Source organism: Urocampus carinirostris, chromosome 5 (genome assembly GCF_059441175.1).
Source record: "Urocampus carinirostris isolate Australia breed hairy pipefish chromosome 5, RoL_Ucar_1.0, whole genome shotgun sequence".
NCBI lineage: Eukaryota > Metazoa > Chordata > Actinopteri > Syngnathiformes > Syngnathidae > Urocampus > Urocampus carinirostris.
Genome location: NC_142353.1, coordinates 23,518,921 through 23,545,650, shown reverse-complemented (window position 1 = coordinate 23,545,650; position 26,730 = coordinate 23,518,921). Strand labels below are relative to the sequence as shown.

Sequence of the window (26,730 nt, the reverse complement as noted above, 5' to 3'; positions counted from 1 at the left end):
TTCTTCTACAACTCAAGTGATGCAAAGTTTCAGCTTTGTTAGCAGCTTGGAGCAGCAAAACTCCCCAAACATACAAGACATGTCTCTCTCGAGGACCGCATTGGCCACCCCTGATAATGCATTCTTTAGCCAATAGTGACAGATTTAAATGTTGATTTACACTTTGGTTAGCCAATTAAATTTCCAACGTAACAGAAAGAGATTAATGGCAGGAAAAAATAAACAAAAAGCTAGAAAAACGAAACAAGGATTTTTTTTTTAAAAAGGGTAAAAGCTAAAAGATTAATTTAAAAATATATACTTTAAAGAGCAAGAAAAAACATATTTTGGGGTCTCTTTGATCAATCATGTGTTACATTCAAATCATTTGCAAATTATTTGAATGTAACAGTCAATCTTTCTGCCAATATTGTACTTCGACTAAAAAGTGTGATTTAATACAGTTCTGCATTGTGCAACCAACTAAATACATCCACAAAATGTTAATATGATGTAACAAGAGACATGTTTTTTAAAAGAGAAATCTTATGTAAAAACAACAGACGTGTGTGGCGCGTGCAATATTAATACATTACATTAGCCAATTCATTACAATTTAAAGAAACGTACGAGTGTTGCTGGAAAGCCAGAAGAATGAAACTTTATTTAATTTTTAAACAAAGCAAGAAACCTCCAAAGAATTAGGCTCAGTTACTAGCTGTAGCAAACCAAGCTGCTCGCCAGCTTTGGATAGCATTGGTGGTGAATTACATATGGTGACGTATGTGTTATGCATCCACAAAATTAAAAGATACTGAAACTATAGTTTTAATTCTCCTGACTTTGTGTTTTTGCATTTTTATCAGCAGGCTCTCCAAGTAGTAGAAATGGATTACTGGCTCTCAGCTGGACCATGAAGAGATTTCTTGAGCCAGTCAGTAGGGTAAGTACTAAATTTGGGTCTTTGGGACCGAAATGTGAATTCATTTCCGTCACGTTTTTCAAATTTCTGATTGATCAAAGCCTAACAGTAGGATCGTTGTTATATTTTTAAAAGGAATCACACAAAATGTCTCTACGGTCATAATGTTGACAAATGTTCAAAATGTGTGAGTTTAATTATTGAGTATGTGAGTTTTTCCAAAAGTATAGGTTTGAACATGGAAAATCTTTGAAGACTTATACTATGAAATGAGGTATAAGCTTGATTATTCCTTTTCCCCTTTATCAAGCACGACTCACTGAGCTCAGAGAAAGAGCTATCACAGTACTTCTCACCGGATATTTCCAGCCACCAAATCATAACAAAATCAGATGGCTCAAATGCAGCTGAGGTGCATCAACACAGTGAAGACTTCTCCAATAATGACATTGCATCACTGCATTCAGGTAAAATGGCTTGAAGGTTTTCAGAAGACTTCAAAACTGAACGTTGGGACATTTGAATTTTAAAGGTGAAATGCTGAGCCAAGTTAAGATGGTCGTTTTGCTTTATTCAAGGAAGGTGGGGAGTCATATTGTAACACTAAACTGTTTGAGGAGTATATACCTAAACAAAAACACAACAAACATGTTTGGCGTTCTGAGAGACACGGCCTTTAAAATTTAGATTAGATATTTGAAAGTGATTTGGGAATTTTCTAATGTATGTCCTCGGTAAAGTATGCACATATATTCACTATTTGTAGATTCATTAGTCCGTATTACTTCCCAAAAGTAGGGCATGACTGTCTAATAGGGGTGCGTGATTAACTGAATTCAAATTCTGCTAAGAAAGTGCAATGAAAAGCTGATTAACAGCGGGTGCTACCTGGATTTCTATCGCGTCCGGCAATTGACGGAGGCAGCGTCTGGGAAAGCTAACAGGAAGGCTAACAACTCTCAAGCCACCACTGCCGAAAGTGGCTAGTCACCAACGCCAGATCCAATACCCATGAAACTGAGCTGTCATTCTCGGAAAACTGCTACATTTATAACTCTTGTATTTCAATCATCACAAAGACCTTGTAGTAGTCGACGCTAGTGTGCAGCTTGCCAGCTGCTCTCTTAATCGTTTTCTTACACTGAAAGGAATATCCCTCCAATTTTATTGTCCTTTTTGTATGATGGCAATTAAGACAATTTATTCAACTGCAAATCTGTTTTGATTTGATTTGATATTTTGTTACAGGCGTAAACTCTCTGTCTCTAAGTACGTCATCTCAAGTTATGTTTGCATGTCACTATGTTTCTGTTCTCCCTGGAAAAGAAAAATAGCACAGAAAATGGACTTTTCTTTTAAAATCGAAAATCACATCGAAATTGCAGTTTAGGTCTGAAAAATTGCAATTCGGTCTTTTTTTCCCAAATCGTGCAGCCCTACTATTTAATTCATCCAGTAACATAAACAATTTAAAATGACATGATTTGTAAAAATTGTCTCAGGTACTAGATGATGTTAATCCAAGCAGTTATTTCTGAAAGTAATTTAGTGCTCCAGAATCAAAGGTTGTTACCAAAAGTCAAAGCATTACAGCTTCTTTAAACGTTGAGTTAAAACAGGCTTCAAGGTTAAGATTTTTAACAGCTCTCGTAACCATGTGCGTTGTAATTTTTCACAGCTTTATGTTTTGCTCTGAACAGCAAAATCATGGATCCTTTAACCACGTGGGTTCTATGTGCACCACCTGTGTCTCGGGCAAGTACAGCCTGGTGGCGCCCATACCTCTTATTTTTGTGTGGGAGTTTGCTCCTCCACATGAAACAGATTGTACTGGTTTACATGATTGCCAGTAGCAAGAGAAGCCTTTTGACTCAGATATAGCACCTTTATCATCTGGACACTGTTGTGGTCACCATTGTTTTCAGTGTTAAGCGTCTTGCTACTCCTCAGAGATGATCTGGACCTTTTAGTGCACTTTGACCCCAAAGCCTTCTGGCATAGATATGACAATACTGATACCAGATCCTAAATCACCGGGGAAAACACGTTTTTTTCACACAAAAATAGCCCGATTTTTTTGGGGAAATTTTAGTTCGGCCCGTTTTTGACTCAAACATAAGAGTGTGATACAATTGGAATGATAAGCACCATTCTAATGTGAAATTACTTGTTGTTGACAGAAACACCCTTTGGAACTGAAGCAGAATGTGATACGACGTACAACCAATCCGCATTAAAGACCTTCCTACTGGCAAATCATCCCCAGGATGCACAAAATCTTCCCAAATTTGAGTCTTATCCCATTTCCTCGCAGAGTTCACTTATACATCACCAACGGATACTTCATTGTGAGGACAATTTGAGTAATGATGAATATTCAACGACTGGAGTCACCTCTTTATCGCTGGATGCAGATGTTCATAGTAATTGGGGGGAATTACAGACATGTTCAAACAACGAGGGTACAACCTCACAATACTGTAGGAACAATGGGTATGAAGAGGGCTGTACAGATATCTACAAAAAAACTATTTCAGAGTCCCCCTTCATGTCTATCAATGGCCATTCGAAGCACCAAGATGTGGAAAAAGAGTCTAACCCCAACACTGAAGAAACGGCAATCCCGGTCAAAAATGTTTTGTTGGTTGAGGCTCCCAAAGTCACAGAACATCAATATCCCAGCGCAACTGTATCACATTTTCATAGTAACCTGAGTAAACAAGATTCAACGACTGCAAGTGGATTGATAAACAATCCAGATATTTGTTCTTTTGAGATTGTAACCTTGAACAGAAAAAAGGATGAATCTTTTGGGCTGGAACTCGAGATCATGTCCTCCCCTCTGAAGGTGGTCATTAATGGGTTAAAGCCTGGAGGTGCGGCAGACATGGTATGTCTTATTGAACTGTATAATTTTAAAGTCTAAGAATTCCTTGCAAAAATATCTACTTGTACATGTGCACGTTTGTCCAAGCCCACCTTGCTGCCTGCTTAAGGAGGTGCAGCAGAAACAGACATGACAAAGCACTACAAATTTAATTGATTGTGACAAATTGTACTTGCAAAGCAATATGCATGTTTTTAATTTTTTCAATGTGGGATTTACAGTATGAGACACACTTCGATACCAGGGCACAATTCGATTGTACCTCGAAAAAAATTGATAATATTTTACACAATGTACAGTATGGCCTTAGTGCTCATTAAGTTCTGTTAAACATTCAATATTCGATGAATGTGCCTGTATTTTAAATGATCTCAAGGAAAAAAATCTGAAAAGGTTTGCTTAAAGTTTGCAACATTATCATGAGAGAAGCGCCCAAACATGCACAAAGAACGAGTAATACAAGAGCCACTTAATTTTTGAACTGTAACACACCTTGCACACCATTCAACATGTTTAGCACACTTGGTATAAAGGCAGAAACTCACCAAAATAGCCACACCATACATTTTGAAACAAAATTCAACCAAAACTAAACCCGCTCTCCAGACTAATCCTTATCCTTCGTTACATTTCTATATCAGTGAATGGCATTTGAGGATTTTATAAAATGCGTAAAATTATAATAATGCCAGAGCCTGTGTCCTGTATATATACATCACTTAGAATTAGTCTCCCTGCCGCAGTTACTTAAGAGTGTTAAGGCTCATTTTGACCATCATTTCTGTGATAAAGGTGCCTGCAAAGTTCTTTTGTAAAAATCTCTCAAAATTGTATTAACAAGGATCCCGACATATTTACCTTCAGCGCAGACGCACAGGGAGAGAGGCAGGAGGAAGTGCTTGCGCTCTTTGCATAGCTCCACCCATCCCTATCGCTCACCCAATAAAACTGCTGTGGGTGCTCTGCTGGCGTTTTACCTTATCTACAGTTTGTCATGTAGACTTTCATCGTAAGGTGTCTTAACAGTGAACATGGATTATTTAATGAACTTCCATATAAAGGAATCTTTAGCGATGTACAGCTAAAATGAGTTTTTTTTAGCATGAAACCTCGACTGTAGTTAAAAACATGCCCTCTATATACTGGACAGTACGATCAATTCGTTTAACATTGGTTCGGCTCCGTGTCCACGACAATACATTTTGCTGACACAAATTTTGGAATACCTTGGAAAGCCTTTGCATGGAATCGATTTTGTCTCAGAGCCATGCATACTCATGCAAAGAGCCATATATAGGTCATAAGCCATAGGTTCCCGACCCCTGCTCTGCAGTATTTTGCACCATCTGTTACATTTAAAATAATACAGACATCCAACCCCCACAATTGGAAAACAAACACTGGGAAATGCTCAGAGACATACACCATTTTGACTTCTTCTCTAAAAAAAAATCGTACAGAAACTTTATATATTTAGTCATTCAATTATGATTTTCCTTATTTTTATGTGACAGTTTATGCTTCTTCTTAGTAATGACATGCGAATCATATTTTCCTATTTCCAGGAATCAAAAGGAACCTTGCAGCCTGGTGATGAGATTGTTACTATTGGTGAAAAACCGGTGAGCTCCTGTGAATACCAGGAATTATGTGAACTCATGCAGAATCTTCCGATGACATTATCTTTGGAAGTTAAGAAACTCGTCTCAGGTGAGGCTTTAGTCTTTAGCTACGCACACACACACATACTCAAATAGTTTTGTTGAAGACTTTAAAAATATTTGGTCATTCAAAGAAAATGTTTTAAGAAATAATTATTTCAATACAGCCACAAAGAACAAAAAATAAACCTCTTAAAGCGTCAGATGTCACTTTTTATTAAGAGTGTTAGTGCACGCTCTATTTCAAAGGTGGGCAACCTGGTCCTCGAAGGCCGCATGTCCTGCATGTTTTTGTAGGTTTGTCTTCTTTATCTCTGGTGAGCTTGTTAAAGATCCTGGGGATTGGGATCACAAGAGCTGAAGAAGAATAACTTCCAAAAACATGCAGGACATGCGGCCTTCGAGGACCAGGTTCCCCACCTCTGCTCGAACAGGAGAAAACAGCCCCTGATAAACACACTGTTTTCCCATTTCCCATACAGTGGGTGATAAAAGTATCTAGTCAACCAACAGTTGTGCAACTTCTTTCATGTAAAAAGACGAGAGACATCTGTAATTGCTGTCAGAGGTACATTATACCTCAACAATGACAGAATGAGAAAAATAATAGGATCCTTTGGAGCTGTTGTTGGCAGTGTGGTAGAAAGGTACCCAAGTGACCTCAACCAAAATGTGATTGGGACTGGAGATGGGGTGCAGTGGGGGATTAGCAGGAAGAATGTATAACCTTGCATTTAGTGGTTGAGTTTCTGGGTAGTTCACTTCAGGATCTTGAAACGCTTCAAACTTTTGTTGCCTGGGCAGTGCGTTTGGGATTTTTGTCACGCTCAAAGACCCAGCTACACATCTTTATCGCCCATACTGATAGAAGGTTATCATTTCAAATCTCAAATTACATGACCCCATTTATTATTTGTTTCACACCAATAAGTCGACCTGGCCTATAAGCAGGAAAAACTGCCCAAAACATGATTTTTCCACCCCTATGCTTTACAGTCATTATGGTGTTCTTTCGAAGTTAAGTTTTTGGCAAAACGTTCTATTTATTTGGTATCATCAGACCATGGGACATTCTCCAATTGCTTTTCTGGAACATCCATGTGCTTTTTAGCAAACTCTTGATAGGCCACATGTCCACTCACATCTGCCAATGCAGAATATGAGTCGCTTTCCATTGTCTTACAGATAGAAGCCTGTGTTACTTTAGTCTCTGCTCTCTCCAGGTCCTTCCCTAGATATTTCTAAGAGGTTTTGGAAATTTTGCTCATTGTTCTTATGATCATTTTGACGCCACTGTGGTTAGATCCTGCGCGAAGCCTCAGATCGAGGGAAATTATCATTGGTCTTGTATGTCTTCTCTTTTCTAATAATTGCTCCAAAAGTTGATTGTTTCACACAAAGCTGTATGCCTATTGTGGTTCTAGTCTTTACAGCCTGAGGCAGGTCTACCATTTTGTTTCAAGTGTCCTTTGAATATCTCTTAGGTCTTGACCAGAGTGGAGTTTGGAGTGTGACTGTTTGAGGTCGTGGACGAGTGTTTTCTACTGCTAGTTCAGGTGAAATTAAAACGATAATGAATGGATAACAAAGAAGAAGTGACAACTCTGTGAGATCATAAACATTGCTTGTTTGCCACCAAAATTTAATAATACATTCTTTAAAAATCAGTTAATGTTTATTCCTGGGGAGTTTTGTCCTATTATGTCTCTCATTGTTGAGGTATACCTCTATGGATGTTTTAAGTGGAGGAACTTGCACTATTGCTAGTTGATCAAATATTGTTTATCCCCCTATTGTATACAAAGTTTCAGATTTTGAAATTTGGGACTTTCTCAGAGTCTAGAACATGAATGAGTGAAGGCTAATCTGCTGCAAGACTCTTGGGCCCAGTTTTGTAAAAAAACAAACAAAAGAAAATTGGATTAACTTGTAGAAACATTTTTACTACATACTACTATGCTGTGTTTAAATATTGATTAATGGTACCACAATAATGGTTTTTGATCTGGAAATAAATAAAAAGAAGGCATAACTGTAAGATTACTATAACGATTTTACAATGAGTGCTTTATGGATACGTTTATCTTTTAAGCAGGGGGTCCCTAACGTTTTCAAAGACTACTAAAATGTCTGACAAGACTTTCATAGCCTGTCTGAATGTTGGTATTAAATATCTTTGTAATTTTCTTTTAATATAATACTGATGACGATGAAAACAACAAGAGCGTAAATCCACTGTGTAATCCTGTGCAACTTTATTTGAATGTCTTTGTAACATTGCACCTGCACGATATGACATGGGTAATAAACATTTGTGCACCAATTCATTGCAACATTTTGGTCACTATTTAACGTTTTCTCCAAAATCAAACAGGCTTTTTCACAGAGAAAAATTGACTGCAAAAGGGTGTTGTTGAAACAACAGATAGAATGTTATAAACACATTTCCAAACTTTTTGTGTAATGTTTAAGCCTTATCGATTAACCCTTACCTAATGTTACCAGTAGTGTTGCTATGCACCCTGTACTTTTAGTTAAGTCAGGTATAGAATGTGTATCGGTCTATATTTTAAAACAACTTAACTCTTTCTTTTTTTTATATTGAAGATGCCAATGGCCTTTCAACTTTCACATTGTTCTCTGGGAGCAATGAAAAAGCCACAAGACTCATCCCAGAAATATCTGGAGAATTCAATGTCAGTAAAACTCAAGTCACCAACATCGATGACATCCTTGCACAAGTAAACCCTATAAGCACTTCACCTCCAGGAAACTTACCTAAAACTGATGACATTCAGCTTCAAGTACTGTCAACTTTAAACGGCTCTTCTGCACTAGATACAAATGGGGACTTGAAACGGGCCAAGGTCCAACCGGCAAGTGGCACTCACCATCAAAAGAAAGTGGAACTTACAGTGTTCTACAATCAATTTTCTGACGAACTGAATGCACCAACGAATACACCGTCACCTTCTTATCGTGCAAGTGAAACCAAAGGCACAGATATTGTTAGCTCCTCGAAGCTAATAGATGAAGATAGTTCGGCAATAGAAATATCAACAGCTGCGAAAACAGATCCAGATTCACTCACATTCCCAATGGTGTCGCCATTGGAAAGTCAGGTTGTCTTTGACTCTGACAAATGTTCAAGGGACTGTAATGCCATCGATCCTTGTATTCATATGAGTATTTCCCCTCGTGAGAACTGTCAGAATTACACAAGCCTGGAAATGCCGTCTAGTGGTGTTTTGCCCAACTCAGATTTATTGAAGTCGAACAATTTGAAAGGAGAAATATCACCCCAATTTATGTTTAAGACTTGCACTTACAGTTCCGATACTGACGGATTAAGTACAAAATTATCACAAACTATTATCAACAAAGAAAAAATCTTGGAGTTGAGGCCAAATTTTATATCAAATGATAGGCCAATGAATAGTGTCTCAAAGTTCACTGAAAATTGCCAAATTGAAACTCAGATCAGACCAGTCGACGGCCTTAAACTACAAGATCAGATAAAAAAGAATACTGATGCCACAGAAGACCCACTTCAAAATCATACCAAAAGTGAAAGTTCTATTGTTTCATCATGCAATAAATTCTTACATAAACCAAAAAAGACACTGCCAGAGAAAACGTTATGCTCTATTTTGAAGGCTCAGGAACAATTTGATGTGAACAGTGTCGCTTTATCTAACATTTGTGTAGGAAAGACAGAACATAACATGAACGACCCTGTAAATTCCAACAAAAAAGACCTTTATTCCGATGTTAAAGCAACATCAATCCAACAGACACTGTCTCAGTCCAATCCCACTCAAAGAACATTTTTTGAACTTCAGTTGTCCTCTTTAACTAATATGTCACTTGTTAAGGCAAAAAAGCTTTCAGTGGGTTTAAGTCATTCTACGGCGACTCAAGAAAGCACCGATGCAAGATCAGCAACCGTTCTACCAAATCCAAATTTCATATTAACTACAAAAAGTGACAATGATGCTAAACTGTCATTGGACCTGAAGTATCTAACAAAGGAAATTAATCTAGGGTCCAGCTGTGACTTGAAAGTCAGTACAGAGACAATTGATCATTCAAAGTCTACAACACCCAAACTATACAAAAAGACAATGATGAGGAGAAGCTTTGTAGCAGACACTTATTTTTCCATGGCCTACAATCCATTCTCTGTTCAACATAAGATCAAATCTTTTGAAAACCTTGCTCTATTTGACAAGCCTGTGACAAAAACGAGTGACATTCTGTCATGTGCCTACAGAGCCTCACTTAATCAAAGAGTTGCGGGCTATTTGGGCTTGATTAAATGTTCTGATGACCAGGCTCCCCAGCTGACTTCATATGAAGACACTCTAATCTCGACTAAAGCCAGCTCGCCACCGAAATTGCAGTCAAGTATTATTTTGAAAAACCTTGATTCTTCGTGTGAAAGCGACAGTGCAGGCTCTAAGAACAATCTTGTCTCAGAAGTTGACAAAGTTTCTCATCTTTCAACAAAGCCCGTGCCGGTCGTGCGTAGGAAAAATGCCAGACTTATCCGGAACCACTTGCGGCAAATCAGAGCTGTCAGTATGCCAGAAATGGGTAAACTATTCACTGGTGACATTTTGACTACAGTGAATGGTTTTGCTGAAAAACCTGAGGGCATCGTTCCTACCACCGAAACTATGTGCGGTTCAACCACTCCGATCAATGAACACAGAATCACGACAAGAGGGGACCAGAAATACAATGGATCCTCTCTAGAGACATCTGAGAAAAGCATTGAGGTCCTCGAAAGTTCTCAAAAGACTGAACCACACCACACTATCAGGTGATTCTGTTTTATTTTCAGTTTTATTGTGTAAAACTGTATGGATTTGCCTTGGATGAAGAAGAGCTTCCTTGGTTTTATGGTTTGTTTGTTTTATAGCAGATTTAAAAGCACATTTGACAGTTTTTTATGACCCAACCCAGGGGTGTTAAACTCATCTTCACTGAGGGCCGCATCAGCGAAATGGCTGTCCTCAAAAGGCTTGGTTAAACATATAAATAGCTAAATGTAAATGAATGGTGTGTAAAATAAATGTAACTACTCCTTCGTGTAAAGGAACTCTTAATTTTTTAATTATTCAAGTTACAAACATTACACTTGCGTTTTAAAAATGTCACTACACATATGTAATAAGTTATCAATTTAATACAGGGATACCTCTACATACTAGCTACTAAAACTACAATAAATTCTAAATGTGAGATGTCTTTCAGGGGAAAATCTTGCCTCACATACAAAAGAAAATCAAATTTACGAGAATATTCAGATATTACCACTAAAGACCGGGGCTTTAAACTAATCTTATGATCATTGTATTCATCTTATTACTGTATTTTTATGTTAACATACAATTTAAACAGGTTTTTAATGATCAAAAAGATGTGTTTAAATGCTATTTAGGTTTGACTTGGATTATTTTGTTGTGCCGGGTACGAATTGATTTGTTTTCAGTTATTTTGTAACCGGAAAATTCTCTCAATATACAAGTAATTCTAGATGCGAGCTCCATTAGGGAACATTTTAATCTCTTATGTAGAGGTATCACTGTATAACAACATAGGAAAAGTTTTGGCACATTTTTAAGATAATTATTTCTCAATTTTACTATTTGCCATCAACATGAAATTCTGGCGTGTAGTGGCGCTAAGCCGTCACTTTGCAGATATCGTAGTCATTTTTTTTATTTTAACCATTCTGTATGTCTGTTTTTGGCGTTCCTCGTTGTTAGGTTGGGGAAAAGGAGGGGATTTTTTTTTGTTATTGTACATTGAATGTTATTTATACAGCATCTTGAGTTGGAATCTGTTGCCTGAAAATGCTATACAAATAAATTTAGATTGATTGTTGATTAATTGAACAACTGTACAACACGCAAGAATTTATTTCTCAATTCCACTTTTGCATCAACGTGAAATACTGCCGTCTGGTGGCGCTGAGACGTCACTTCACGTATATTGCAGTTGACAAGCATCATGGGAAATGTAGCACTCTTTTCACCTATTAGGTATGGGAGTAACTGAATACTTGTAACAGCGTGACGTAATCTGGATTTTAAATTCTATTTAGTTACATGAAAGAAGACGTAAGTCAAGTTTTTTTTCTGTGACGCACTTAATCACAAGGAGTCTCAAAGTGCTGTACAGACCGCAGATTATCGCAAACTACAGACTGTTATTACACCATCCCCTGATCTAAAACTTACATGAGGGCAAGGAAATTCTCAAAAACCTCAACATGAGGTAAATGAAGAAACTTTGAGAAGGGACCACACATGAGGTAACCCCCCTTCCAGGATGACCAGGCTGCAACGGATTTTGCAATAACAAATAATACACAGATATTGTCAACATAAGCTCTAGAATGTAAGTGTGTTTTAAGTTTAGATTTAAACACGTCAACTGAATTTGCAGATCGAATCTTAGGGGGCAAAGCATTGAGGAAGTCCCCACTTCCTAGTCTTGCTTCCTGTATCCAACAATGGAAGTCTCCAAGCGACCAAATTTTGGCGTAGTGAAGCAGTGTGGTTAGAGTAATGAAGACATGGATAAGTACAGTTAACGCTTCAAGTTTTTTTTTCTACAAAGTCCTTCCGTCATTGTTGGGGTAAAGAGGGATGATGTTTTGTGCACGTTCGCAGGAAGAAGACCGCCATTGTGACTGAAATTGTGTGATCGCGTCACCGGTAACATAGGGCGATGAAAAGTTCTTGCATAGTTCTTGAATTTGAGTGTTCTTCTTGATATACATCCTTTCACAGAAAGGCATTCTTTTACCTCAGAAGTCTTCTTGGAAACAAATATTTTCAAAAAACTTGTTGCAATGTTCAACTGTTTTTTACTAAACTATGGTAAAAACTAGAAACATACTTTTTGTCCTAATAAAAAATGAGGGGTGAAGCTTTATTTTGCTATGTCCTATTCATATACACCTACAGAACGAATTTGTCTGTGGGCATTCAGAAATGAGTCGAAGTGGCGAAAACTGGCAGGCAACAGCTCTTCCCGTTTTAGAGAAATGTCTAGTATTAAGAGTTAAATATGAAACCACACATCTGGAAGTAAACACGGGGAAAGCAATGAATGGAAGCTGACAAACAATTTGGAATTATTCGATAAGTATACATGGACAAAATATAATTAAATCACATGATTCAGATATTTTTTAAGGCCAGCAGAAAAGGCCTTGCAGGCACTGAAGGTCCAACACTGCTTATGTGGAAAGGTTATTCTTAAACCCATCTCAGTGTTTTGAAAAATAATCATTGGGTAATCAGAAGTAGAAAAAACGTCACACTTTCAAGTACATCCAAACACTAATAAGATTGAAAACTGTATTCATAGGGTAATGAAGTTAAAACCCAAAATCTGCTTGATGGTTTGTTGATTGGTCCAATAAGTTCGATTCATTTCTTTTTTTAAATGTATCGTCACTGTTCTGTTCGAAAAGTGGGAAAATATTAACGTGGATTTTATTTGAGTGCTCTTAGGTCAAGATACGTGTAATGTATTTCTTTTACATAACATGAGAGGGAGTTTACATTATTGTTTGACATCTTACTGCTATGGGTACCCCCCATCAACCTAAAACCTTCTGAAAGCCTGGGCCAAAAAAGGGAATAGTTGTCTGGTTTGGTCAATTTGAGTCTCTGTAGTTTGGTATCTTCCTTGTGCTTTTTAGCACTCGTTTCCAGTTGCACTACACGATACAGCAATATCTAGGGGTCAGATATTACACAATATCCATTCAAAACACATACTTAGGGAAAAAACACTACTCCAAGAATACAAACATCAAGTTTTATTTTGAAAAATCCACATTGACAGTACAGTATAATTGTGTCGATCAATGTGTGTTAGTCTCATAAACTTCAAATCTGTATTGGATACCATTTTCCTCTTGGAGGCCTTGTGGTACTCCAGGAAACCTGAAACCATAGACACACACACACTTCCGATTTCAGTTATTGTCAAAATTTAAGAGGCTTTGAATATGTACTGCAAACCGAGTTGTAGATACAACTCACAATACAATACAATAAGATACAAACCCTTTAGAACAGTTGTGGCCAAAGTAAGGCTCACGGGCCAGGGTTTTTAATCCGGCCCAAAAAACTAAACTTTTAAAATATAACGATATAAATAACGGTACATAATTTACTACTAATAAAAAGATGTTGTTTCGGTGCCACCCTCATCCCCATTGTCCATTTGTGTGTGTCTCCTATACATACAAATATATATTTTCTTGAAGCATTAATGTGTACTGCACTCAAGCCAACATAAAACAGCTTGCTGTATTTTTTCCGTACTCGACATTTTCGTTATCATCTATTTCATTTATTAAAGGTATCAAATTTTACGTGAGGGGAAAAAAACCTTATTCACTTTTGAGGTTTTTTGGGATGTCAAGTATCCTAAGTCGGGCACCCCTAGCGGCCAAGATGAGCATTGCAGCTGCCTACTACAATTAAATGAAGCCCATTCACTTGGATGGGGTTTCTTAAGTTGACTGTCATCTGGTGACTCATGGGTATTGCAGCTGCCATTGTCATGTACGATTAAATTATAAATGCAAATGAGAAAAATTGGATAGGTCTACATGATGTTTTTTTCCTGATGCATCACCAGGGCATCATATTTCGAGCCTATCAGCAGATACAAGACAAGAAAGTCAACTCTATCGTTCGTCCCAAATGTTTTAACCCAATGCCGCCCGCGACTCAACAAGTTTTTCCCTTTGTAGTCTATTAGCGAAAAAACTTTTTTTCTATGAACACAACTAGAAATGTTCATTTTTTTTCAAGTTTCATTGGGAAAGGTTTTCCACTTATTAACAGTGTAGTGTAGGAAAACGTTTTTAAACCCTTTGGACTTTAAACTGTTGTGCTGTTATTGGTAGCAATAACCTCTGTTAAACCGTTTCCGTTAACTTGCAGAGCAATCAGAAAATTGGGCACATTTGACTTTAGAATATTACTTTAGTGTCAGATGTATACTTTTTTTCAGTGGTTAGAATTTTAAAAATTATTATTATTATTATTTTAAACTAATTGTGTCTCTGTTTTTGTTTGGAGTCGGTTAGCATCAACTTACTGTATGTATTTAGATTGGGGTTGCTTTCAAAAACAAATGAGAATTGCCTCGCATTTGAGATTCTGCAACTTAAGGGGCTATCCTTAAAGGTGCACTATATTTTGTAGCACATCCTAGTGGTAAAAAAAAAACAATACAAAAAATACAATATTAATTTTAAAATTATGCAAAAAATACATAAACTATGTACTTATGTAAACATGCATGTTTTAAAATGTTTTAGGTTGAGAAATCTCTATTAATTTTACACAAAATGAGCCTCACCTGGAGGAAGCGGATATTATTGTCCGCCATCATACTGCTACGGGTACCCGGACAAAACAAAAAGTGTGCAAAAATGAGAAGAAAAATGGTGCCCTTTGGTCACTTTGAGTTTCTGTACTTTCTATTCTTCCTGGTGCTTTTTAGCACTCATTTTCAATTGCACAACAAAAAGCGACACCAACAATACAAAATAAAACAGTGTCCCTCTAAAAAAAACAAGCAAATTTTTTTGAAAGGAGTTTAATTTAAAAAAAACACATTTCAGAGGTAGTCAGTTTTTGTCGATATTCCGGGAAGGTGGATTACCACTTGTGAGGCCCCTTGACCAGGTTTCTTATTTTCCTCATGCTGAGGTTTTGAGTTCTTCCTTGCCTGCTTGTTGGTTTAAGGTCAGGGATGTTGTAATTGTAACCTGTGCAGTCCTTTGAGACATTTCGTGATTAAGCGCTATGCAGATTAATGTGACTTGACTTATTGCGTTTGTTTTCTTTTATAATGTGTAATTAAAAATGCACAAAGGTTATCTTTAAAACTATAAATTGAGGACAGTGGTTGCCAACCTTTTTCAAGCTGAGAACACTTTTTTTTACGTAACGCAAAGGGCACTCGGTTTGATATACATTTCTAAAATAAAAAGCTTGTGTTATTACTAAGTTATTACTATGTTATTACCAGGTTAATTATTGGTAGTAGAGTTCAAGAGACACAGTCAACCACAACAAAAGAAAAATACTAGAAAATCACAATGACCCAGCAATTGTAAGTTATTTTCAGCACAGGTCCATGGGAGCCCCAGCTGTCCTTATGGAGCACCCTGGTGCCTGCGGGCACTATGATGGAGACCCCTGCATTAGAGCAATTACCCTAAATGGTTTCAGTGAATGGTAAACCAAAAATTATATATATTTTTAAAAAGGCATGTCTCTTTTTTGCATTTTGTAGAGTAAAGACAATTGTGCGTCAACAACTTGAAAATAACAAGCATGCGGATTGATCTTACCCATGCACCGGAGTGAACGTGTCCTTGCAGATTTCCGGGAAAAAGGTGTCACATGGAAACTGCTTCAGAACTTGTGTGACAAACAACCTTCTGGTACCTTGGCTCTGCATCAATTCCTACAAATGTCATCAGAATCGTCAATATAATCATCATCGGTCAACACAGGACAACAACAATAGTTTGAACCAGGCATGTTAAACATACAGCCCGCGGGCCGGATCTTGGCCATTAGATACTTCAATCCGGCCCGCCCTAAATTTCTGATGGTGTCAAAAAAAAAAAAAAAAAACGATTCTCTCGGTAATTTATATAAAGACTTCTGATTTCTTGTTTCTTGGGTGGACCCGCTATCTACGTGAACGAGGTGGTGTAACCCTGGGCACAAAGATTTCCATCTGCTGCAGTGATGTTGAACTTTTGGCCTAGCGCGTGACATCCTCCACTCCGCTGTTGCTAAACTACAACACAGCACCCCGAGACCATCCTGTAAATCTTATAATAAACAACCAAAGGATACTGCTGGAAGTGTGAATTTCCCTACGGGGATGAGTAAAGTATCTGTCTATCTTAAATAAATGAAAACCAAATGCTCTCCCTGGTTGCAAGAGGGCAGTAATGGATATACTCTCAGCTTTAGTAAACCCAGCCAAGTAGTTTGATCTCATGTAATTATAATATATATATATATATATATATATATATAAATATTAATGTTATTATAATGTTATTATAATCTTATTATAACCCATGCCCATGCGCTAACATTTTTATTGTAAAGATTTCTAATATATGGGGGGGCAGCAGTTCAGGAGGTAAAGCGCTTATCTTGGGATCGAGAGGTAGCAGGTTCGATTCCTGTATCCTCCGTGTTGTATGTGGAAGTGTCTTGGGCAAGACACTGAATCCCTAATGCCCCCGATAAGCAGGTAGTTGCCTTGCTATCGGGGTGTGAGTGTGTGTGAATGGGTAAGTGTGAAGCACATTGTAAAGTGCCTTGGGAGGTCTTAAGCGACTTGAAAAGCGCTATAGAAATGCAGACCATTTACAATTTTTATTCATTTAAAACCAGTTCGACAATTAAAGCAAAAATTATACAGTATATTTTTTAATTGCTCATCCTTAAGTTTGTATAGTGTGGTGAGTTGGTATAGGTATAAAACTGCTTCACTGTTAAAATAATTTAATTTTCAATGTTTCAAATTCAGTGCCAAACATGAAAATCATTTTTCTCCCGTTATTTGTGAATACATGTGATATGTTTAGAAAAGACTCCTTGTCATCCATGATTACAATATGCAGGGTGGGCTACTAGAGTTGTCTGAATTTGATAGCATACCACTTAAAAACAAAGCTACAAATTTGGAGTTAAAATTATTTTACGGGTCCAGTCCGCCTTAGAACAGAAAATCTCGATACGGCCCCAGAACCAGATTTTGATATCCCGGGTTTAAAGACGACATTTTATCGGCCCTGAGAACATTAACATGCAGGGTTGAAATTAGACGATTTAATTGAATAGTCTTTAATGACATTGATAACAGTAAACGTGTTGCTGGTATTAGGGTTAGGTAAAGCCATGTTGCCACACACAGAAATCGGATTACAGTCTTTTTAGAATGGCAACCACTACCTTGTTGATTTCTTGCCATAAAATTTCAGGGTTTTACTGTGCTAGTACCGCTCCTCAGAAACCCTAAAATAAATAAATATATTTTTAAATTAAATCTTAAAAGAAAAGTGTCATGCCATGTCTACGGGACTTTTTAGTAAATTCTTCAAGCAAAGACATGATTACCTGGTAGAGTGAGCTACCTCCTATTACCCAGACCTGGTCAGCCTGATCAGACAGCTCTGTGTTAATCAACTTGAGGGCTGAGCAAAAATCTGGAGCAAGATGGTGAGCGCCAGTGGGGGGAACTCTGTTGGTCAGACAACAACATTGACTCACTCTTTTGCAGTGCATTCAATACAACCAAACCTTTATTTACCGTAAATTCCAGACTACAAGCCGCTACATTTTAAAAACTGTGGCTTTACATAGGGTGCGGTATATTTTTGTTTTTCTTGGTGGCACAGAGGAAAACAGCAAGCTGCTCTATTCCACAACGCACGTGCTCTGCATACAAAACACCTCGGTGGCGTCTGGAACCATTTATGACACCTTACATGTTTTTTCCAACACTATTCATATAATACATAAAGCAAAACGGGAGGTTTTACAGTACTTTATTAAACATTTATAACATCCATCCATTATCTGTACCGCTTGTCCTCAGTAGGGTCGCAGGGGGTGCTGGAGCCCATCCCAGCTATCTTCGGGCAGTGGGCAAGGGACACCCTGAACTGGTTGCCAGCCAGTCGCAGGGCACACAGGGACAGACAATTCGCTCGCTCATTCACACTTAGGGACAATTTGGACCGGCCAATTAACCTGACATGCATGTTTTTGGAATGTGCGGGGGAAACCGGAGTTCCCGGAGGAAACCCATGCAAGCACGGGGAGAACATGCAAACTCCACACAGGAGGTTTGTTCTCACGACCTCAGAACTGTGCCGCACACGCGCTAACCACTGCGCCGCCGTGCTGCCCACATTTATAACATACTCAGGATATTTCAACTTTTCACCCATAGATCAAGTCTTGTACTTCCAAATTGAACATAAGTGGGAGCTGTCTATCAAAGTTACTTCTGACATTTCTCTTTCCGTATCATTGAGTCATTGTCAGGTCGCCGGAGTTTCCTTAAATCCTCGAGAAACGATGACAAGTCAATGCAATTTGGTCCGTAACCAGAGCAACCAGCAACAACAACACAAAAAGACGGTCTTTGTTGCAATTTGGCACTATTTTTGACAGTCTTTGTTGCCTTGGTGCTGTCAACTAGAAATAGAGGGTTCGCATTTTATGTGAAACAGCCCCCAAACGTAAATATGTACTTGTCTTTGTAATCTGCTGTTTGAATGGTCTGAAAACACGTGACATAAACAACTCTGAGCAGAGCAGAAAACAACCCAGCTGAAAGCGGCGTCAGGTGTGCGGGGGCATGGCACTGTTGGCTCAAAATGTAAGAAATTTGAATTAGTTCATTTTTAAGGCTGTTTAAGCCTGCGATTTTAAATCCTGTACGGTTTGTAAATATCCGAAATTGAGTTACGTTCTTATATGTGAGCAGGCTTTTAATCAGGTGCGCCCAGTGGTTTGGAATTTACGGTAATTAGTAAAGAACTGATGAACAGCAATTTGTACATTTGCTAATATGACAGGACATCAACCAGGTCCTGGGGTCCTATTACAGGACTAACTTGTCAATGTTTCTTAAGAAAAGTGATGGGACATTACGATTTCCCAGTAATGTAGGAGTGGCATTTTGTTATCTGCTTCCTCCCTTGTTAAATCCCTCACATAACGATCAAATTGCCAAATACTGGGAGTGTACGTCTCCCTCAAGGAAAAAAAACAGTGTATAAGATGTTTTAAAGGGACAGTGTGAATTAATTTCAACCTTTGTGTATTTCCGAAAGTGAACATTAGTTCAGGTATTTTTGCCTGCTTTTTAAATTTAATTTGTTTTGTTTTTAATTATTTTTTCTTACCTCTAGGAGGAGCTAAAATAATACACGCTGTCCTTTAAAGATATTGAGCTAAGTCTTTATTTAACATTAATATTTGCAGTTCTAAAAATTGATTAAAAAAAGATTGGACACAATTATCATTAATACACAAGATAAACAACGTTTAAATTAAAAAATATATTTTTCAACTCTTTAAACATGTCCTTTTTAAAAGTTTTTAAATATAAAAGTGTGATTTTCCTTTTCACATACAAAAAAATATGAGAAAAAAACAGTACAGACGCTGCCCTACTTAAGAACGAGATCGTTTGTAAGTTGAAGTTGTTCGTAAGTTGCTTCAGTGCTATACACTCTATGTTCCAGGTTTATATAAGTATGTTTAAGGCTTGTATAAATAACCTTTGTACTAAAAAATAAACATTTACTAAAATAATATGCTCTATAAAGATAAATAAAGTTAACTTATTTTTGGAAGCTGAGCTTCAAGAGATAGACTACTTCCTCCTATGCGGTAAAAAGTGGCCAAATAAAAAGCAATCTAACCATTTTCTCAACCGCATCAAGCTTTCTTATTGCACTTTCATTTCAAATGAAACGGCTCGCCTCTTCTTTACACTTTAAACCAACCATATTGAATGGATGGACGGAATACTAGACAATAAAAATGTCAAAGTTTTTAGCGTGCTAGAGATACAGCACACGTTAGTACGTTTACACACGAACTAAGAAGTAGAAGCCGGATTTCTTCTTCGGGGTGGATCCTGGGTGACCTCTCACAGCGCCGATAGCGTAAGCGGTCGAAAAAAGCACTACAGTAATGTCCTTTACTCGGAAAAGGTGCACACAATACAAAATCTGACTTACAGCAGTGTCCGGATATTTTTCGACATCCCGAAAAAAATGTTAGTATCTACCGCTTTGTCCAATGGTCGTAAGTAGGGGAGTGTCTGCATTTAGTTTTAGTATTTGGGTGAAACATACTTGAGTTGTCGACTTAGTACAATGTTGATCCTGTCTTTTAAAGGTCTGTTCTTCTCTGGGATGGAAAACCACGTCTTTCTTCCCATGATTACAGCATTCTGCTTACCTGTACAAAACACATTTGATCGCATTTAGAGACAATTGGAAGAGTGCATTTTGATTCCTGCACCGTTGTGTCCTTGAGCAGAAAAACTTCATATGCCCTGCCTGGGTTCGATAACAAACCAGCCTCCCTGTGTGGGATTTGAAACAACAGAATTGGTTTCCATACGGCCAGCTAGAATTCAGGTACCGTATTCATTCGTGTGTAACGCACATTTTTTAATCTAAAAAAAACCTCAGGGTTTGGGTGCGCGTTATACCCGAGGTTTTTCCATTTTTCGGGTGTAATAATGGAACAGTCGAAAAATATCGCTGACCACAATCACAATATGTTGAATGCAACAGGAATCGAACCCGGGTTGCAACAGTAAGAGCAACAAATCCTAACTCCTGGACCACCATTGATATAGATGACCTATGAGAAGCCATTAGATTTTATCTCATCGTCACACTATTTGTATTCACGGTACCAGAAACAAATGTTCGAGAATGGAGAAAACTGAAAGTCATCTTGAAAGTTATAAATAAACACAAAAAACAACTGGGGAAACAACTCTTTGGTGTATCTGATAATGAATCCGACTTTAGAGGACATTGAATAAATACATTGTAAATTTTATGCTGATATTGTGTTCAGTTTACGACGTTGTCAATAAATTATTTGAATCATGACCACACATATTCAACAATGTTTGTAACTTACAATTCATAGAATAGAAGAACATAATTTATTTTATTGTATTGTTATTATAATGTACTGTAACGTGTGAACTGAACAACAAAATTAACATTAGTCTCTGGTACTATTAATAAAAATAGTGCGATGATGAGATAAAATCAAATGCCTTTTTGTGTGGCATTTATATCACTGGTGATGCAGTGGTTAGGATTCGGCACTCTTAACGCCATGACCCGGGTTCCATTCCCGTTGTAGCCAACCGCAAATGGTTTAAAATTTACAATATACGGGTCTTGGAATAACAATGTCAAAGTCCAGACCTAAATCCTATAAAAAAAGAAAAATCATGTCCAAAGTCCAGGCTTGGGGCTAGTTACGGCCCCTGATCAAATTTTTACTGGCCCGCAGCCTCGGTCATAAAATTAATCATATGTACTCTGCAGTACAAAATATAAAAAAAATAAAAATAAAAGAAGAAGAATCAACATTTTACCACATGATGGCAGTAACCCTTTGGCCACCTTGCCCTTAGCTTTCTGTGAGAATTTTAGATGCGGCCAAACACTTGCAAGGCACTGTAGCAAAGTATTCCAGGGACTCGAGCGCTCCTTTCTCTCTTAATCCCTGTCTAACTTTCTTCCTTCACTCGTTTTTGTAGTATCATTTACCTTCCGCGGATGCCGTTGCTGTCATCTTCTTGAAATATTTGAATTCCTCACTGGAAGAGAAATACATGAGTAAGGAACAAAGGCTCGTTTATGAACATTTTTTAAAAAAGAAAAAGTTGCATTTATAGCCAAACCTCTTGGATGCATTCACAACTATTTGCTTTTATGTCTTTTTATGGGATTTTAGCATAACAATTTCAAATAAAATTGAATCTCTATTTGGGGAATCTGCTGTGGCATGCACATTTTGAGGTGCACTGTAATAAAAATGCGAATAAATATACTTATTTCAATTTACGCATGTTAAATGTAAATCAACTTACTCGTAAAATAATCTGTTTTTCAATATTTCACACATCAGGTTCACAACTGATCAGAAATAATGAATTCATATGAGCCCATGCCTTAAAATGGTCGCCTTTCCCTATTGTTTTGCTGCTATGTTTTTAAAATTAAAAAAAAGAATATCCACATTATGCATTCTGCATATTAAGGTTCCCAAAATACATCAATTTCAATATTATTATTTGCACAGTGCTCCTTGGGATGTTTAAAGCTTGGGAAATCGTTTTGTATCCAAATCCAGTTTTAAAATTCTCCACAACAGTATCTTGGACCTGCCTGGTGTGTTCCTCGTTTTTTATGATGCTCTCTGCGCTTTCGACAGACCTCTGAGACTATCACGGTGCAGGTGCATTTATATAGAGACTTGATTACACACAAGTGGGTTCCATTTATCATCGTTAGCCATTTAGATCAACATTGAATCATTCAGAGATCCTCACTGAACTAGTAAGTAAAGGGGCTGAATAATTTTGCACACCCACTTTTTCGTGCTTTTATTTGTTAAAAAAGTTTAAATTATCCTATAAAGTGTGTTCCACTTCATGGTTGTGTCCCACTTATTGTTGATGCTTCACAAGAAATAACAGTTTTATATCTTGATGTTTGAAGTCTGAAATGTGGCAAAAGGTCAAAGTTCAAGGGGGCCAAAAAGTTTTGCAAGCCAGTGTATGTTATCTAAAATATAATTTTTTTCTAATTTACTTAAACGTATTTTAGCAAATACACATTTATGAGAGTTCATGTATTGTTGGTCAATATCTAAATAAAATAAGTTTTTACCACTGGCAAGCGCAAAATATTACACTGTTCCTTTAATTATTTATCCCAGTTGAGCTGCACAAGTTATCGAGTAATGTGGTACAATGATGGGAAGGTTGGTTTTAATTTTCTTTTTTTGAGTAATAATGAAGAAGTGTCCGTACTCCGTATCTATATTCAAGCATTTGAGGCAAGAAAGTTGCAAACTTTCGATCTTTATGCACTTATTCCATGCACCCGTCGTGAAAGTGTACCAACTGCGGTCTGTCCAGATTTAATGTGGTTTAAATCAACTTTTCTTAACACATTATCTACAACTTTTATGAATGTAAAAGGAAGCAATCCTTGAATTTGAAGATCACGGGCACGAAGTATGCATGATAAAAAAAACAGATTGCATTTTCGTCCTCTCGTGAAAATTATATTTCATTTTTGGATACGGTTGTTGTTTTGAGATCAATGATTAAGCTGCACGTTTCTCTTAACCTCTGTGCACCTTTTTAAACAACACAAAGATCTGCTCAGAGAATTCTGCAATACGTTTCTTTACCTTAGTCTTGTTGGGTGCCAAGGTAAATTTCCGTCTTTTCCAATTCCTCGATCGGGACACATCGCAACGATGCTGTTCAAGACTCGAGACATAACGATTTCCTTGACAGTTACACGCGATTTTCAAAAAGCTATCTTGCGAGTCTTTCTCTGAAAAGAATCAGTTCGAGAAACTTAGGTGCAAGACCACCATCGTGTGGTTCGGAGAGTCGCTGGATTTGATCAAGAAAATACATGTTGCAACGCTTGGGAAAGTGCACAAAACGCAGGAAATGAATGCAAAATTGATTTTACTATGAAATATAATTTAGAGATGTGCATTTTTCCCCTGAGTTATATACAAACTATGGACAGGATTGCTAGTTCAGTATGGGATCCCAATTAATTTGCATTATTTGTCAAAACACTTCTCCCAAGTTACCTAAAACACGAATTTGGTTGGATCCTTTAACCACTAGGGTCGTAAGGGGAACATTTCCTGAGGTGTGTCTTGGGCGAGTACAGCCTGATGGCGCCTATCCCTCCCTAGGCCAATATACCTGTATGTTTCCACCAAGGTCTCGAACCAGAGAACTTTTCGCGTATTAGACGAACGTCCTAACTAAACACTGTACTACAGAAACAATTTAAACAGAATTGGTCTTCTACTTCAAAATTTAATGTTCACATGAATCAATCTATTCTTTTTAAAATGACAGTATGCACTGTGGTTTAGCCTGAAAAAAGCACTATTTAATAGAATAAGAAAACGTTCTTAAGCAAGTTTGCTTAAAACGCCATGGTCTACAATCCGGAAGGACCCCTGTCTAAAGACACCAATTGACGATGTTCAAAATGGAATCATTAAATAATCCATAACATGTCTTCAAATGGACAAAGTGTATTAATTAGCACCTTCGGGTGGTAAAAAAAAACATATTTAAAAAAAATATATTGAATTAAGAAATAAGCAAAAAATCATGAACTATGATACACACGGCGGGTGAGTGATTAGTGTGTCCGCGGTACAGTTCTGAGGTCATGGGTGTCTGAACCAGAACAGGAGGAGGACCCATATGCGTAACATTTTCACACAAGCTTTATTTTACGGGAATGGGGCAGTCATGGACGTGAATACAAACGCCAGTGATACGGCGATTGCTGGGCGGAAGAAGTTAGACAGAAGTCCGGCGTGGAAAAACAGGAAGCCAGAGGCCGACGAGATCGATACTAGATGCACGAGCAGATACCGGATGGATGGGATCAATACCAGACAGGATGGGACAGACAGGATCGATACTAGATACTGGAGTCAGATATCAGACAGGACGAGACAGACAGGATCGATAACGGATACTGGACCCTGGAGTCAGATATAAGACAGGACGAGCGAGACGGGATCGATACAGGATACTGGAGACTGGCGCAAGAAATCGGACTGGATGAGACAGGTGGAATCGATACAGGATACCGCAGACTGTAGCAAGATAACAGACAGGACGAGACAGACGGGATCGATACCTGATACTGGACACTGGAGTCAGATATCAGACAGGACGAGACAGACGGGATCGATACCAGAGACTGTGGACTGGAGTCAGATATCAAATAGGACGAGATAGACAGGATCGATACCCGATACCGGAGTCAGATATCAGACAGGACGAGACAGATGGGATTGATACCAGACACTGAGGACTGGAGTCAGATATCAAACAGAAAGAGATGGGCGGCATTGATACCGGACAGGATACACAAGCAGGATACCGGACAGAGTCAAAACACACGTCTTGCTGTTGCAGAGGTTCGTTGACGGACTAACAAGGGGTGAGTGAGAGCACTGAGCTTAATTAGGAGGGAAGCCAATCAGGCAACGAGCTGCAGCTGGCACCTAACGGGCGTGGCCAAGTGAGGGCAATGGGCAACTGTGACAATGGGATCCTTCCTGTGCAGAGTTTGCATGTTCTCCCCGTGCTTGCAATTGTACATACATTTAAAAAAAATACTTGTAGGTCAAGAAATCTGCATTTTTTTTTTACACGACATGAAGCTCACCTAAAGGGAGCTGACATAATTATTACCACCTTGCTGCTACAGGTACCCCCAAAATCCTCACGAAACATGCGAAAACAATGGGGTAAAACTAAAAGTACGGCTTTCCCATTTTATATGATACCCAGACAACGCTTAGAAGTCAATTGTTCATGTCCCTCCCCTGACTGGACATCACTTCTGACCCTGGTAAATAGGTTTGGCATACTCTGAACTTGTCCCTTTGCTATTCTCAGTGAACACCACCTGTACACACTTGGAAGAGCTACAGGTGAATGAAGCTCAGTAGCCATACCTGTTTACAATAATTTAACATTGCAACACACCAGAATGCAGATGTTCAGGATGAACAGGTTTAGCTCTCTTGGTCATAGTACGCCATTGTTGGTACTGATAAAAGTCAAGTAGGAGCCTTTTTCTTTCCCAGGTGCTCGAAGAGGAATGTGGTTGAATGACTTCCTTGTGGTAGTAGGGAGGAGACTCTGAGGTGATAACCGATTTCAGTAATCCTCACTTCCCTATTACACAAAGTAGAAAGGAACTTCCTTTAAGAAGCAAGCTCTTCACGCCAAAAGGTAACAAATATAACTTGAAACGAGTAAACCATCTGTGATTATTGTGTGTAGTTTGTCAACTATATTGTAAGATATGGAGAAGAAGAAGAGAATACTGTTGGGGATATTGTGTATGTTTCTTTGTTGTTGATTGTTTCAATGCCCTTTTGTGAAAGTGTCGGAGGGTGATCCTTGAGACAAGTTTGCTGGGCCTTTATACCAGCTTTTTTTGCCAGGCTTACACAATGGGTCCCATAGATTGTCAGAACCCGAACAGACGGTGGACCCAAGCGCGTAACATTTTCACACCAAGCTTTATTTTACGGAAACGGGGCAGTCATGCGCGGTAACACAAATGCCAGCGATTCAGTGATCACTGGGCAGAAGAAGTGAGACCGAAAAGTCAGGCGAGGGAAAACAAGAAGACAGGAGCTTAATACCGGACAGGAAAGACGGGATCGATGCCAGATACAGGATACACGAGAAGGATACCGGACAGACGGGATCGATACCGGATACAAGATGCACGAGCAAGATACCGGACAGGACTGGACAGAAGGGGTGGATACCGGATACTGAATACCACAGCAAGTTACCAGATAGGACGTGACAGACGGGATCGATACTGGATAATGGAT

General features: G+C 38.2%; 2 protein-coding genes across 2 annotated transcripts in view; one reads left to right on the top strand and one right to left on the bottom strand.

Moving 5' to 3' along the window:
* Window positions 1-11,363, top strand: part of LOC148365803 (uncharacterized) — a 55,946-nt gene extending 44,583 nt beyond the window's left edge. The window contains exons 17-21 of the mRNA XM_088336240.1: window positions 846-922; window positions 1,212-1,368; window positions 3,082-3,791; window positions 5,354-5,498; window positions 8,057-11,363. Of these exons, the coding sequence (XP_088192366.1) occupies window positions 846-922; window positions 1,212-1,368; window positions 3,082-3,791; window positions 5,354-5,498; window positions 8,057-10,278 (3,311 nt within the window). The 3' untranslated portion in view covers window positions 10,279-11,363. The remainder of the gene's footprint in view (window positions 1-845; window positions 923-1,211; window positions 1,369-3,081; window positions 3,792-5,353; window positions 5,499-8,056) is intronic.
* A 1,914-nt stretch (window positions 11,364-13,277) lies between these two features.
* Window positions 13,278-23,715, bottom strand: dhfr (dihydrofolate reductase). The gene is made up of 6 exons (XM_088336237.1): window positions 23,509-23,715; window positions 21,855-21,904; window positions 20,406-20,511; window positions 17,647-17,770; window positions 15,852-15,967; window positions 13,278-13,419 (listed from the first exon to the last, which is right to left on the bottom strand). Exons 1-6 carry the CDS (start codon window positions 23,598-23,600, stop codon window positions 13,338-13,340), a joined length of 570 nt encoding a protein of 189 aa, XP_088192363.1. The 5' UTR covers window positions 23,601-23,715; the 3' UTR covers window positions 13,278-13,337.
* Window positions 23,716-26,730: the final 3,015 nt, after the last annotated feature.